The 14,012-nt window shown below is 44.9% G+C and overlaps 1 protein-coding gene across 1 annotated transcript in view; it reads left to right on the top strand.

The window, feature by feature from the left end:
- The window catches only part of LOC142662745 (uncharacterized), a 93,603-nt gene extending 79,865 nt beyond the window's left edge, over positions 1-13,738 (top strand). The window contains exons 3-4 of the mRNA XM_075840970.1: positions 12,334-12,487; positions 13,055-13,738. Coding sequence (XP_075697085.1) covers positions 12,334-12,487; positions 13,055-13,706 — 806 coding nt within the window. The 3' untranslated portion in view covers positions 13,707-13,738. The remainder of the gene's footprint in view (positions 1-12,333; positions 12,488-13,054) is intronic.
- The last annotated feature ends 274 nt before the right edge of the window (positions 13,739-14,012 follow it).

The following is a 14,012-nucleotide window of genomic DNA, read 5'->3' on the forward strand; positions in this document are numbered from 1 at the left end:
GCTAGCAGCCCCCCCGCCGACACCCGACATAAAAATCGCTGGATAAGACAATGATGGAGTTATACACTCACCGGGCTGCACAGGCGCTGTGTTCCCGTCAGCCGGACCATCCTGACCTCGACGATACACGTCCAGTTCACCTTCCTCCAATTCTTCTCTCGCCGACGACTGTCCATCCCAACGACATCTTCGGAACGGGGATGAAGACGCGCTGACCGATGGGCCGGCCACCTGCCGCCCGACCGCCGGGACCCAGACTTCCGACCGGACCTGTTGCCTCGACGTCGCTGCAGATCTAGGCGTCCGTCTAGACGATCCTGACGAAGCCTGCCCCCTGGCCGGAACATCACCATGCGGGGCGGCCGTACCTTGTACTCCACATCTTCCATCTGATGGGGGAGGGGTGACAGGGAGCCCAGCCTGCGACTCCCTGCTTACCGCCGGACCCCGTCGCGGCCTGGGATTCCTGCCAGGACGCAGGGCCTGGGAAGGGGCGGTCCTCCCAGCTGCCTGGCCTGCAGCGTTCGGGATCGGGCTCCCTCTGCGACGCCGTGTCCGCGGGACTGCCTCCGGGCTGAGGCGCTCTGGAGGTCGGGACCGCCGAGAGGGACGGGTCGACCCGGCCTGCGTCGCCGTCACCCCTGGCAACGCTCTCTGCCCGCCCAGCGCAGGAGCGGTTGTTGCCGACTCCCCCCCCCGCCGCCATAGCCATGCTCGTGAGGGGGCCGGGGGAGGGGAGCCTGTCCTTTGCAACAGACCCCGAACGCCGTACCCGACGTGGCGAAACGGCGTCCGGGATCCTCGTTATGGCAGCCACGGTCTCCTCTAGCCATCCGGGACCGTGGTGCACAGCAGCGGCACGCAGCCGCTCCAACATTAAGGCCTCTGCCATCCCTAAAAGCACTGGCAACGGGGGAGCTTACTGTTCTTGTGTTACTCCTCCCGCTGCTTCCGGCTCAATGCCGAGAAACAGCGGGAAGCGCAGAACAGCCCCCCCCCCCGTCCCCCTTAACTCCTCCCCGTCCCTCCTCCAGCTCCTACCAACTCTCCCTCACCTAATTAACCCTTTCCCTACCAGGACGGTCATGTCGGCTTCCCTTAATCCCTGCGGGCTGCGTCCAGCCTCTTCTTTCCTTTCAGCCACTGGACTTTGGGCAAATGTGCCCTGCTCTAGAGCTGGGCCTGGTGCTGACCCTTAGCTTGCCTCCAGATTAACAAAACGCCCATCTTAATACATCTTGAAAGCTGTGAATAGATCAATGACTACAGAATCCATTCTCGTAGAAGACTTTTATTCATGACAATAGGGCTCAGTTCACATCTCGTTTTCAGGCATGTTGGAGGTAAACGCCATTGAGTATTACCTGAAGTATACTCCAACGTGTCCATAGCCCCCTATGCACCCAGCGTATGTTAAAAATGTGTCCTTGTGGCATAAGCAGGGCCGCATACCTTTTTTTTCACTGTATAGAATAGAGAGGTCTACCACGCTGTTCTATGCAGTAGGGCTCAGTAAAAATGTATAACCGCACGGTATAGGTTTTTTCAATGGGAGTCACTAGCTGATGTATGCCCTACAGTGGCATATGTTAAAGGCATAAGTCGAGGGAACATTCCCAACTATTGCCTCCGATGTGCCTGAAAAAGAGATGTGAACTGAGCCTTACATGGGACTCTAAGTGTACATTGCACTAAACACGACATCTAAGGGTATGTTCACACGACAGCGCAAAATACGTCTGAAATTACGGAGCGGTTTTCAGGCGAAAACAGCTCCTGAATTTCAGATGTTTTTACTAGTGCACGCGTTTTTCACGGCATCTTTTACGGATGTAATTGGAGCTGGTTTTCATTGGAGTCAATGAAAAACTGCTCCAATTACGTCCCAAGAAGTGACATGCAGTTCTTTGAGGCGGGCGTCTTTTTACGCGCCGTCTTTTGACAGCGGCGCGTAAAAAAAAAGCCTGTCCGCACAGAACACCGTAAGATCCATAGAATTCAATGGGCAGATGTTTTCAGATGTTTTTTCGGGCGTAATTCGAGGCGTAAAACGCCTGAATTACGTCCGTAAATAGTACGTGTGAACACACCCTAAGGGTGTGTTCACACGACCAAGTTTCAGACGTAATTCGGGCATATACCCCCCGAATTACGTCTGACAAAACGGCTCCATTACGCCAACAAACATCTGCTCATTACTTTCAATGGGTTTTACGATGTACTGTGCCAACGACCTGTCATTTTACACGTCGCTGTCAAAAGACGGCGCGTAAAAAAGGCGGCTCGTCAAAAGAAGTGCAGGACACTTCTTGGGACGTAATTGGAGCCGTTTTTCATTGACTCCATTGAAAAAACAGCTCCAATTACGTCCGTAATGGACGCCGCGAAAAACGCGAGTACGAGCAATTACGTCTGAATTTCAGGAGCTGTTTTCGCCTGAAAACAGCTCCGTCATTTCAGACCTATTTTGCGCTGTCGTGTGAACATACCCTAACTGTGTATAAAACGTTGGTTTATATATAAATCATGGAGAAATAGAATAAATCCCTTACCATATACTATTTGTGGACAGTGACTGCTAAAGTGTTGCTTAAAGTAAATGTTACCATAAAGATGCACATCAAGTACAAATATCTGAAAGATGTCCGTAACCGTTTCGAGACAAAGCCATTTTTTTTTTTTCCTTTTCGTTTTTCACTCCCCGTCTTGCAAGAGCCATAACTCTTTTATTTTTCTGTCAATTGAGTGGTGTGAGGGCTTACCTTTTGCGGGAGGAGTTTTAGTTTCTATTGGTAGCATTTAAAGTACCATATAATGTACTGGGTTTCGTTTTTATGGCTTTCACCTTGCGGTAAAAACAACAAATTACCTTTATTCTGTGGCTCAATACGATTACGGTGATACCAAATTTTGATATTTTTATTTTTATTTTACTACTTTAAAAAAACAACAACTTTTTTGTTAAAAAAAATTGTTTTGTTTCCGAGAGCCATAACGTTCTTATTTGTCGATGTATTTAGCAGTGTGAGGGCTCATTTTTTGAGGGACGAGCTGTAGTTTTTATCGGTACCATACTTTGGTACGTACAAATTTTCGATAACTTTTTATAAAAAAAAATTTTTGCGCTAAGTTGACCAAAAAACAGTGATATTGGCGGTTTAAATGTTTTAATTTTTACGCCGTTCACCGTACACATTAAATAACGCTATATTTGTAATAGTTCAGAATTTTACGGACGCAGCAGTACCAATTTTGTTAACTTTTTTTTATTTTTTACATTACTTTAGAGGAAAAATGGGAAAATTATTATTTTTTTACTTTTAATATTTTTTATTTTTTTTGGAACATTAAAAAAAAAACTTTATTCAACTGTTTTTTACTTTTTTTATTAGTCCCCCTAGGGGACCTGAACAAGCGATTGTTGGATCGCTTGCATGATATACTGCAATACTAATGTATTGTAGTATATCGTGATATTGACAGTCCCCTTTGAAGCCCTACCAGAGGCCCCCTGTCAATACCTGACCGCTATTTTAACTATATAATGCTCACTATACTAAAAACACTGCGAAAAAAGCGTAAGGCCAGCGTGGGTGCTGAACTCCTTTGTTTAGGGAAAACCAGGAAATTATCCCAAAAAAGGAAACATATTATGCTCTATTCGCAATCCATTCCAGTGCTGTAAAAGGGCTGTTAAAAAAGCACTGGACCGGTGCTGTATTTCAAACTTACCCGGTGCTGTATTTCACAGGTAGCTGCTCTGTTCCGGGCCACTGCTATGCCACGTGATTTTCAATCGGACTCCCTGAATCCTACAGCGTCTGCCTTAGGCACTGGAGGTCAGCGTCTCAATGCAATACTATGAGATTCACATCAAGGCTCTCATAGTCTTGCATTGAGACACTGACCATCGGTTTCTACAGTAGACGCTGTAGGATTCAGGGAGTCATTGTGAAGATCACGTGACACAGCGGCGGCCCGGAACGGAGCAGCTAAATACAGCACCGGGTAAGTTGACACACAATATTACACTACATGTCACCACATACTAAAACAGGGAGGGGGTGGAATATTACTCTGGAGTGCTTCTTTAAAAGAGTTGTCTATGATTTAGGAAAAAGGGTCTACTTTTTTCCAGAAACAGTGCCACTCTAGTTCATTGGCTGTGTCTGGTATTGAAACTCAAGTAAATGAATTGCGCTGTTTCTAGTAATAAAAAAAAACAACAAAAAAACCTTCTTTCTATTCTCAGACAATCCCTTTAAGGAAATAATTTTTCCTTTTAAAATCAAATGTGAAGACCAAACAGGAAATTGTCAAGGATGAGATCAACTGATATTGATAGGATGTCCATAAGAGTTTATCACAGGCATCTATGTTCAGCATTGCACCTGTGACTGCAGTAATGTGTGGGTGGTGCTGTCACGCACCCTCCAGCTGCTCCCACACTTATCAGGATGTAAGGAATGTAGATTGAAGAAACCCCGGCCTGAGCTGCAGGTCACTCTGTGATTTGTAATACCAGTTTTTCCTGACATCTGCTTTTTGCCCTGAGCTCACCCTTCCTGTGTTCAAAGTATTCAGTGATTTGTGCCTGCGCTGTCATCCGTTATCTTAGCACAGACTGCAGGTAGAGTTTCAGGGTATCTTTATATATCTTTACATATACAACCTCCAGTTATTGTCACAGATCTGCCTCTGACAATGGAAAACAGAAATTGATGGTCCTGGAGCCAGTCCTCTGATAAAATCCTGCATGAAAGAACACATAGACCCCGGTGTTATATAGGAGACAGCCAAAAAGACCTATACAAAATGCATGGCATTCCGAAATAAATCACTAATCAAGAGGGTACGGGGTCCTAGGCCAATAGTGAAACATTGGTTCCTGTTTAGGGTGCCCTTTTGAGGGCGATCAACCTAATTTTATCTTAGGTCCAGTTATTGCAAGGAGCAACCTTAAGGCATAATAAAGCACATTGTGACAAGAGATTTATTAAGCCCCATATGTTTCTGCGAAATACGCATGGTCTGCTTACATCATGACATCTTAGGCTATTTGTCTATAAGCAAAATAAAATGTACATTTCCCATTATTAAAAAAATTGAAATAAAAATCCAATTGTGTTTTAATATTTGATTTACCTTTTAGGCATTCTTTGTTATATGGGTCTCTTACATGGATACCAGATGTTGGCAATAACCCCTAATGGCTGCCATGGCAGTGACCAGAGGGCTTGTGGATATGTTTAGGGCTCCTGGCCATGTTTTTTGGGAAGTCATACAAGATCCACAGGTTTATACATTAGATGGTTCCAGATTTGCAATGTGCGCAATGTACAAAAACATACAAGACCAGCATTATAGGCTCTGTACACACAAGCATCATGGCTTCCATTTATAACGGAGCAATGACAGCTATGCCGGACCCATTTTCAAACAGATATTGGTGAATCCTGATGGACCCCACTGACTTTATTTGGGGTCCATCGGAGTTCCGATATTTTTGACAGCAAGATCAGCACTGCAGACTGATATATTCTTGCTTTCAATAATACTGGAGAACCAAATGAAAACCCAAAATGGACCCCATTAAGACCAGATTCACACAAGCGTGTTCGGTCCGTGATATAAGGTCCACATGTCGGCCGCCATTTCCAGGACCGAACACACTGCAGGGAGCCGGGCTCCTAGCGTCATAGTTATGTACGACGCTAGGAGTCCCTGCCTCGCTGCGGGAAAACTGTCCCATACTGTGATCATGTTTTCAGTACGGGACAGTTGTCCTGCAGCGAGGCAGGGACTCCTAGCGTCGTACATAACTATGACGCTAGGAGCCCGGCTCCCTGCACTGTGTTCGGTCCGGGAAATGCGGCCAACATGCGGACCTTATATCACGGACCGAACACGCTTGTGTGAATCCGGCCTAATGCTAATGTGAACAAAACTGTATTTAGAGAGGCTATTTTTATTTTCTCCAGTCCTGGATACAGGTGGCTATCTTCCCTTGAAAAGATGGCCGCCTGTACCCACATCTGGAGAGAATTAACGGTAATTGTTGCTCTTGATGCATCATTAATATTACTCTCCACCAGCAGTTCTGCAGGGAGACAACACCGTAATAATAATCGAAAAACAATGCGTTAGTAAGGCCATGTTCACACAACATCTTTTCAAGTATATTTTGGAGTGTAAAGCACTAGTATTATGCCCCTAAACACACCTGAAATACGCCTGCAAATAGCTTCCCGTTGATTTCAATGGGAAATACGCTGTGTAGTTCATATGAAGTGTATTTTACACTGCTGAATTTAAAAAAATCCTCATAAAAATATGCTTCATAAACTAGAACTGACATGTCGTCTGCTTTCTGATGCACCTGTTGCTAGGCAATGGTATGGTGTCGCAAAAAGAGCAAATAAAAATACTCATTAGGGTGCTAAAGAACTTTTTACCAAATACGGGGATGGAATTTGAAAAGTTCTCAGGTCATGGCAAATGTGATGTACCCGAGTATGGAGAAGGTAATGTGGCAAAAATATATATTGGGGAAAAAAAACAAAACTCTTAAAGGGCAATGCACAGGCGGGTGTTACCTGGGATTTTTATAAAGAGACTACTGATCTCCATGGAGAAACTCTTTCCTGTCAATGATTAGTCCCGTGCTATCTGATAACTGTCAGATGTGCTGCACTGCCATCCCTCCGTAGAGATCAATCACGTCTATGTAAATATCTGTCTCCCCCACTCTGCCGTCTACCATTCCAAATGAAATAGAGCAGATACAGATGAAAAAGATGTCTGTGTGCACATAGCGTGATGTTTCCACAACACTGAACCTTATAGTAGTGCATGGGTATGTCATGGACGCAAAAATGTTCATGTGATTACCTGTCAACCCTCATACACTCAAGTTCATGCTATGCCTAGAGATTGTAATAATTCCTCCAGTGTTAAAGGGGTAGAGATACCACAAGTGCATAGCTGTGGCATCCTAAGCCCTGCCCTATCCAAGGTTTCTACTGCCTAACAGGGCACAATACGTCATTGCTCCGCTACGTATAGTATCATTTAGTTATGCTTTCACAATGGGGTAAAGCAAGATTGAAATGCCTTCTGTGCCAGTGAAAAGCTGCCTCTTAAAGGGGTTGGCCGAGATATAATGACTTTGTGTTAATGCTTGTAATATATTCATGTAAATACATTTGTAATATACTTACATTTTCCAAATTGGCCCCGTTTCCAGATGCTGCCGTAGGGAACTTGACAGCTGATGTCACTCTCTGGCCGCTGTGTTGATCTTCAATTCTTTTCCGTGTATAGGACATGTTACTTGTGACATGCCGTATATAGACTGTTCTGTTGTACAGCCCGTAACGCGCATGCGCGGTACCTGCTGTTCCCGTGGTCCCTGCTGCTCTCGCAATAACAGCAGGGACCACGCATGCGCGTTACAACAGAACAGCCCATACACGAAAAGTCACAAGTGACGTGTCGTATACCCGGAAAATAATTGAAGATCGACACCGCGGCCAGAGAGTCACGTCACCCGTCAAGTTCCTCACGGCAGCATCTGGAAACAGGGCCAATTTGGAAAATGTAAGTATATTACAAATATATTTACATTAATAAATTACAAGCATTAACACAAAGTCATTACATCTTGGAAAACCCCTTTAACCTCTCCTATCTGTAGGCCCGTTGTGTAGTTGGGATTTACTTCACCTTAGTTTAATGTCCTTACTCTGTACCAAAATACCCTGGTGAAGATAAAATGGCTTGTGGCACCAGAACATATGTGCAACCTACTCCCCTCCCCAGCTACGCCTTTGCCTAATGATAAATGTGACCATGGCTAGAGATGGTAATAGACATGAATGTGCATGTCAATGGGAGAGTCTGAGATAAAAACCCATGTTGGATCACCCCTTGGCTATTTAAAGAGGCTCTGTCACCAGATTTTGCAACCCCTATCTCCTATTGCAGCAGATAGGCGCTGCAATGTAGATTACAGTAACGTTTTTTGTTTTTTTAAACGAGCATTTTTGGCCAAGTTATGACCATTTTTATATTTATGCAAATGAGCCTTTCTTAAGTACAACTGGGCGTGTTTAAAGTTATGTACAACTGGGCGTGTATTATGTGTGTTACATCTGGGCGTGTTTACTTCTTTTACTAGCTGGGCGTTGTGAATAGAAGTGTATGATGCTGACGAATCAGCATCATCCACTTCTCTTCGTTAACGCCCAGCTTCTGGCAGTGCACAGACACAGCGTGTTCTCGAGAGATCACGCTGTGACGTCACTCACTTCCTGCCCCAGGTCCTGCATCGTGTCGGACCAGCGAGGACACATCGGCACCAGAGGCTACAGTTGATTCTGCAGCAGCATCGGCGTTTGAAGGTAAGTCGATGTAGCTACTTACCTGCAAACGCCGATGCTGCTGCAGAATCAAATGTAGCCTCTGGTGCCGATGTGTCCTCGCTCGTCCGACACGATGCAGGACCTGGGGCAGGAAGTGAGTGACGTCACAGCGTGATCTCTCGAGAACATGCTGTGTGTCTGCACTGCCAGGAGCTGGGTGTTAACGAAGAGAAGTGGATGATGCTGATTCGTCAGCATCATACACTCCCATTCACAACGCCCAGCTAGTAAAAGAAGTAAAAACGCCCAGATGTAACGAACACAATACACGCCCAGTTGTACTTTAGAAAGCCTCATTTGCATAAATATAAAAATGGTCATAACTTGGCCAAAAATGCTCGTTTAAAAAAAACAAAAAAACGTTACTCTTATCTACATTGCAGCGCCGATCTGCTGCAATAGGAGATAGGGGTTGCAAAATCTGGTGACAGAGCCTCTTTAATTTTGCCATATACCCAAAGTTTGACTGAGCGGTTTAAGCCATAGTTGGGCCAAACATGTACAGCACACTCAAGAGAATTTATTAAGGGATGTGCGCCAGCATTGTGGAAGAAAAATGTAGCACACTTTGGCGCCTTCTTTATTTCCACAAAAATGTATATCTTTTTCCGTCACTCTCAACACTTTTCTAGTGGGTGGGGCTTAGCGGAAGACGACGGGGGCTTCCGCAGCCCGACAAATTTATTATAATTTACAACAGAAATCGGCATAAATCATAGTTCAAATCTACACCTGCTCATAGCTGGTGTTGGTTTAACTTTCTGGCACACGGACGGCACATCTGACTCCAGTGACTAGCGTATGAAATGCCAGTCTTAATAAATTCCCCACAATTGTATATATGGCTGGCATTAGATCATTGCTCCTAATCGTCGCACACTTCCGTTCTTCCTAAATGTATGGGCATGAACACTTTCCTAAAGTTAAGCAACCATATTTGATGCAATGTCTCCTTAAGTAGTTGGTACTCCCTGTCTGCCTGGTAATTCTCCTTTCCCTTATGTATATTCTCAAAAGGGACATGATTTATTTTCTACAACAGACTGAATATTCAAGATGTCCGTGTGAGGCGCATGTCCGCCTGTAATCTAATTCTGGAGGAATTATTAGCACATGTGTATTCTTGATGCCGGCTTTAGAAATGGGTGACAGCTGTTTGCTCCTAGATCACTCTCCACAAACAGGTCAGAGGTACGTCCATCATGGGTGTGACAGTCCTGGCGTATGCCGTGTGATGGCTCTGTGGGTGTAAGAGACATGCTTCATTCTGACGTCTATCAGCTGAGAAGGGTTAAGAAACATGACTCATGGTTCAGGAAGACTGTCACGAGATACAGTATATGTAGATGAATGTTTTTTCAAACTGATAGCAAAAGTCCCTATCTTGGGAACACATAATTATACGGGTTTTATACTGAGGAGCGGGTATTTCAATTATGTGGTTTTTGGAGTCATTGACCCGAGAACAAACTGATGTGAAGTCACTGAAATCAGTTTTGTGATCAAATGTAACATAAAAAAGATCCCTTATCAATCAATAATGATGGTGTAATGAATGAAAGTACAGGTGATTATTGCAATAAAGTCTGTCTATGCTACAGGAACAATAGATAGGGTGGAGGCGGCCAATAAAGCTGGCCCGTTTTTTCCTAATTGGCATTGTGAGCGTGCACATTCAAACTGGTCACGCTCTTTATATAATCTTCCCCTCTGTAAATTTTACAGCCCCATAGATCTAAATTTAAAATAATAGCGTCCGATGTGACAGCTCAAAATGACGATCAGACAAATAATGAGCGCTCAAAACCATTGCAACGGGCCAATTCCCAGCAGTCCTGCATATGTATGCTCAGAACGCGCTTGCTGCTTAGGGAAGCAATTCCAATAATAACCCTGTATTAGGGAAACGTTGAGTAAGCTACACAGGACATCCTGCAACATGACGACACCATTGCATGAGGAAGCAGCGAGATACAATTTCGGTCATTGGTTGATAATCACATTCACAAGTCTTTGTCAATTGAGTCCGAAGGTGTTTAATGGGGTTGAGTTAATGGAAAAACCACTTTAACTAAATTCAAAGTAATTCTCTAGATTGTCATTGTATGCTGCAGCATTAAAGGAGTTGCCTGAGATTACCAAAAACAGCATGATCCCTGGCTGAGCCTGGTATTGTAGTGAAGCCCCATTGAAATAAATGTGATTGAGCTGCAATACCATAATTAGCCCATGGACAGCAGTGGCAGTGTTTGGGGAAATAGAAAGAAGCAGATATTTTTTTTCTAATCTTGGACAACTTCTTTTAGTGTTCTCTTAACTTGAAACTAGTTCAACAGCCCCAGACCATTATTCCTTCTCCACCAAACCTTATAATACACATTTGGTCAGGAATGGTCCTCCTGGCATCTTCCAGATGCAGTTTCAACCTCCAGATGGTGAAGTGTGATTCATTATTTCGGAGAATGGTCCCGCTGCCTCACAGTCCAGGGGCAGAATATTTTGCTCTACTCCAGCCAATGTTTGCTATTAAGCATTGTTCTCTTAAATGGAGATCCCAGCCGTGAAACTCAAACTTGTGTTACATGTGGATTTGGATGCGGATATCCAGTGAACTTACTGTGTACTTTACCCTTTAGGCCTCATGCACACGACCGTGTTTTTGCGTCCGCAATTCCCCCGCAAATCCACGGGAGAATTGCGGACCCATTCATTTCTATGGGCCCATACACACTATCCGTGTTTTCACGGGTCTCCGCATGTCCGCACATCCGTGCCGCAGAAACTCCGGACATGTCCTATTATGGGCCGCAAATGCGGTGCGGACATGCCAATAGAAGTCAATGGGCCCGTGGAAATTGCGGATACACCGCCGTGTGTCATCCGCAGTTTGCGGATTTGCGGAAGTGTTGCTAGGCGACGACCGGAAATGACTTCTGTCGTCGTGAAGTCTGGAGACAGTGCATGAGAGCAGCAGAGAGCAGCAGAGAGCAGCATGGCTTCAATAAACGTAGAGAAACTAATCATCCTGGTCCAGCACAAGCCCTGTCTGTGGAATAAGCGGGTGGAAGAATATGCAGACAGGAATATGAAAGATCTTGCCTGGCAGGAGGTCTGCAGTGAGGTGCATCCTGAGTGGGAGAAGGCAACTAAAGTGCAAAAGAAGCGCATGGGTAAGTTTCACACCTTGATGCGGTTTCTGAGTACTCCTGTCATGTCATAATGACATGCCTGACGTTTTGATTGGTGGCGGTTGGATCACTGAAACACCCACCAATCGCTGAAATGAAGCTGCAGAAGTGCACGTGAGATTGTGGGGGTCTCATGGCTCTGAACAGCACCGATGAAAACGTGACATGTCACTATGAGGGTATGTTCCCACACACTAATTACGGACGTAATTAGTGGGTGTTTGACCTCTATTACGCACGCTAAATACGCTGCAATAGCGTTGACAAACATCTGCCCAGTGAAAGCAATGGGCTGATGTTTGTGTGTTCAAGCGGCGTGTATATTTACGCGTCAATAGACGCCCGCGTCAAAGAAGTGACCTGTCACTTCTTGTGCCATAATTGGAGCCGTTATTCATGGGCTCCTATGAAAATCATTTACGTCCGTAAAGGACGCTGCGTTAAAGCGCCAGCACATGCCTTTACGTCTGAAATTACGGGTGATGTTTTCTCCTGAAACCAGCAACGTCATTTCAGCCGTTACGGACGCTGTCGTGTGGGCACATGGAAAACGTGGCAAGTCTGCTGTAGTTTCTGCAACGTCGGAATTACCTGTCAAATATGCAAATGTAGGTGCAGATTTGTTTGCGGCATCATTTTAATATAATAAACCACATTTCCTAATATCTAGTAATGTACTCTTCTAAAATGTTGATCTGTGATTGGTTTATTTTATATCATAGTCGAAAACGTCAAAACACGCTGGAACACGTGCCGAGACCAATTCAAGCGTGAGATAAATGACAAGGGGAAGAGCGGAGACGGACGTCTGAAAAAAAAGCCATACATGTACACCAAGCAACTTTCGTTTCTTCTTGATGTAATGCAGGTTGGCCCGTAAGTATTGCTTATATACTTTGACCATTGTAGTCTGCCCATGTAGCCAGTTGTGTAAGTACCGCTGTAGCAGCCCTAGCGACTAATTTTTGGGAGATGTGCAGACGACAGAACTTAAGGGGACTTTCAGTCCCCCCTTCACCCTATCGCTGCCAGCGATAAGGCATGTATTTGTAGGACACACTATAGGTGGCATTTGTCCGGGGGGCGGGTAGGGGGGCCTGTATGGCGTTAGCGGCATACATCCCCCTCACTAGATAACGCCGTACAGTCCCCCTATAGATAACGCCATATAGTACCCCGGTAGATAATGCCATACAGTGTACAGTGTGGGGCTGTATGGCGTTATCTACAGGGGTGGGGGCAGCAAAAAAGGCACTATCTACAAGGGGGGGGGGTTACACCCAGTGGAGGGATGGCCCCAGTCAAAAGTTTGCTATGCGGCCCTGTCTTTCCTAGTTAGGGCTCTGCATGTAGTGATGCATACATAGTGTATTTGCCCAGCTGTAGACATGACGTTAAATTACTTCAAAAATTCCCTAACATTATGTTTTCATTTTCAAACAGAACCAAGGATAATCTTGAGGAAGAAGAAGACTCTGATGAGACTCAAATTGAAGAGCCTGACGTAGCTTTGGGGACTGCTAGGTCCACTTCCACTCCTGTGACAGCGGAACCAACAACAGTGGATAATCCAGTCTGTGCCGCGGAGGAAGAAATTATCCCCCGAGGTAAACGTCGACGTTCTGCCAAAGGTCCAACACGCACAGAGCCAAGGCAGGAAGTCGACTTGCGTGTATTAGAGCACTTAGAGAAAAGAGCTACCGAAACTGAAGAGGGCACCTTCTGTCGCGCTCTCTCTAATATTCTTAAAAGAGTGCCAATTTCCAGACAGATAAGGTGCCAAACAGCACTAATGGAAGTCGTGGAAATATTTGCGACACACCCTGACCCACGTGCAATGCATCAGGCCATCGAGTTTCATAGACGGGGGTGTGATGCAAGCACCTTCAACTCTGTCCCTCCAGCACCTGCAGCAACCGCGCAAGGCATCCAGCATCCGTCATATGTAGACTCAATGCCGCTATTCAGTGACGATCGTTCAGTTTATGGCATGCCAGGACCTTCTCAGCAACAGTATGGGCACATGCAGCAGGGGGAGTCAGTTCCACGACCACATCGTGAACCTGCACCTTCGCAATCCTTCTACAATTTATAATTTACTTATATAACATAGTTTTGTTTATGTTTGTTGACACTATTTTATGCAAGAAATAAAATACGTTTATAGTTAATTATGTGTTTGTCTTTATTATTATTGCAACACATAATGAGGTATTGGTCTGCATTTCTGCCAAATGCAAATAATCGCTTTTTTTTTTTTTTTAATTAATAAAGAATTAAAAAAAAAAAAACAGAAATACATTAGCTCGCAACCCGCGTCAAGGGTCCTCATTCTCTTGCGAGTCCCTACTCTACTACTGCAACTTTAACTACTAACATTTGTAACATAAACCGGAAATAC

This window comes from Rhinoderma darwinii, chromosome 10 (assembly GCF_050947455.1).
Source record: "Rhinoderma darwinii isolate aRhiDar2 chromosome 10, aRhiDar2.hap1, whole genome shotgun sequence".
Classification (NCBI taxonomy): domain Eukaryota; kingdom Metazoa; phylum Chordata; class Amphibia; order Anura; family Rhinodermatidae; genus Rhinoderma; species Rhinoderma darwinii.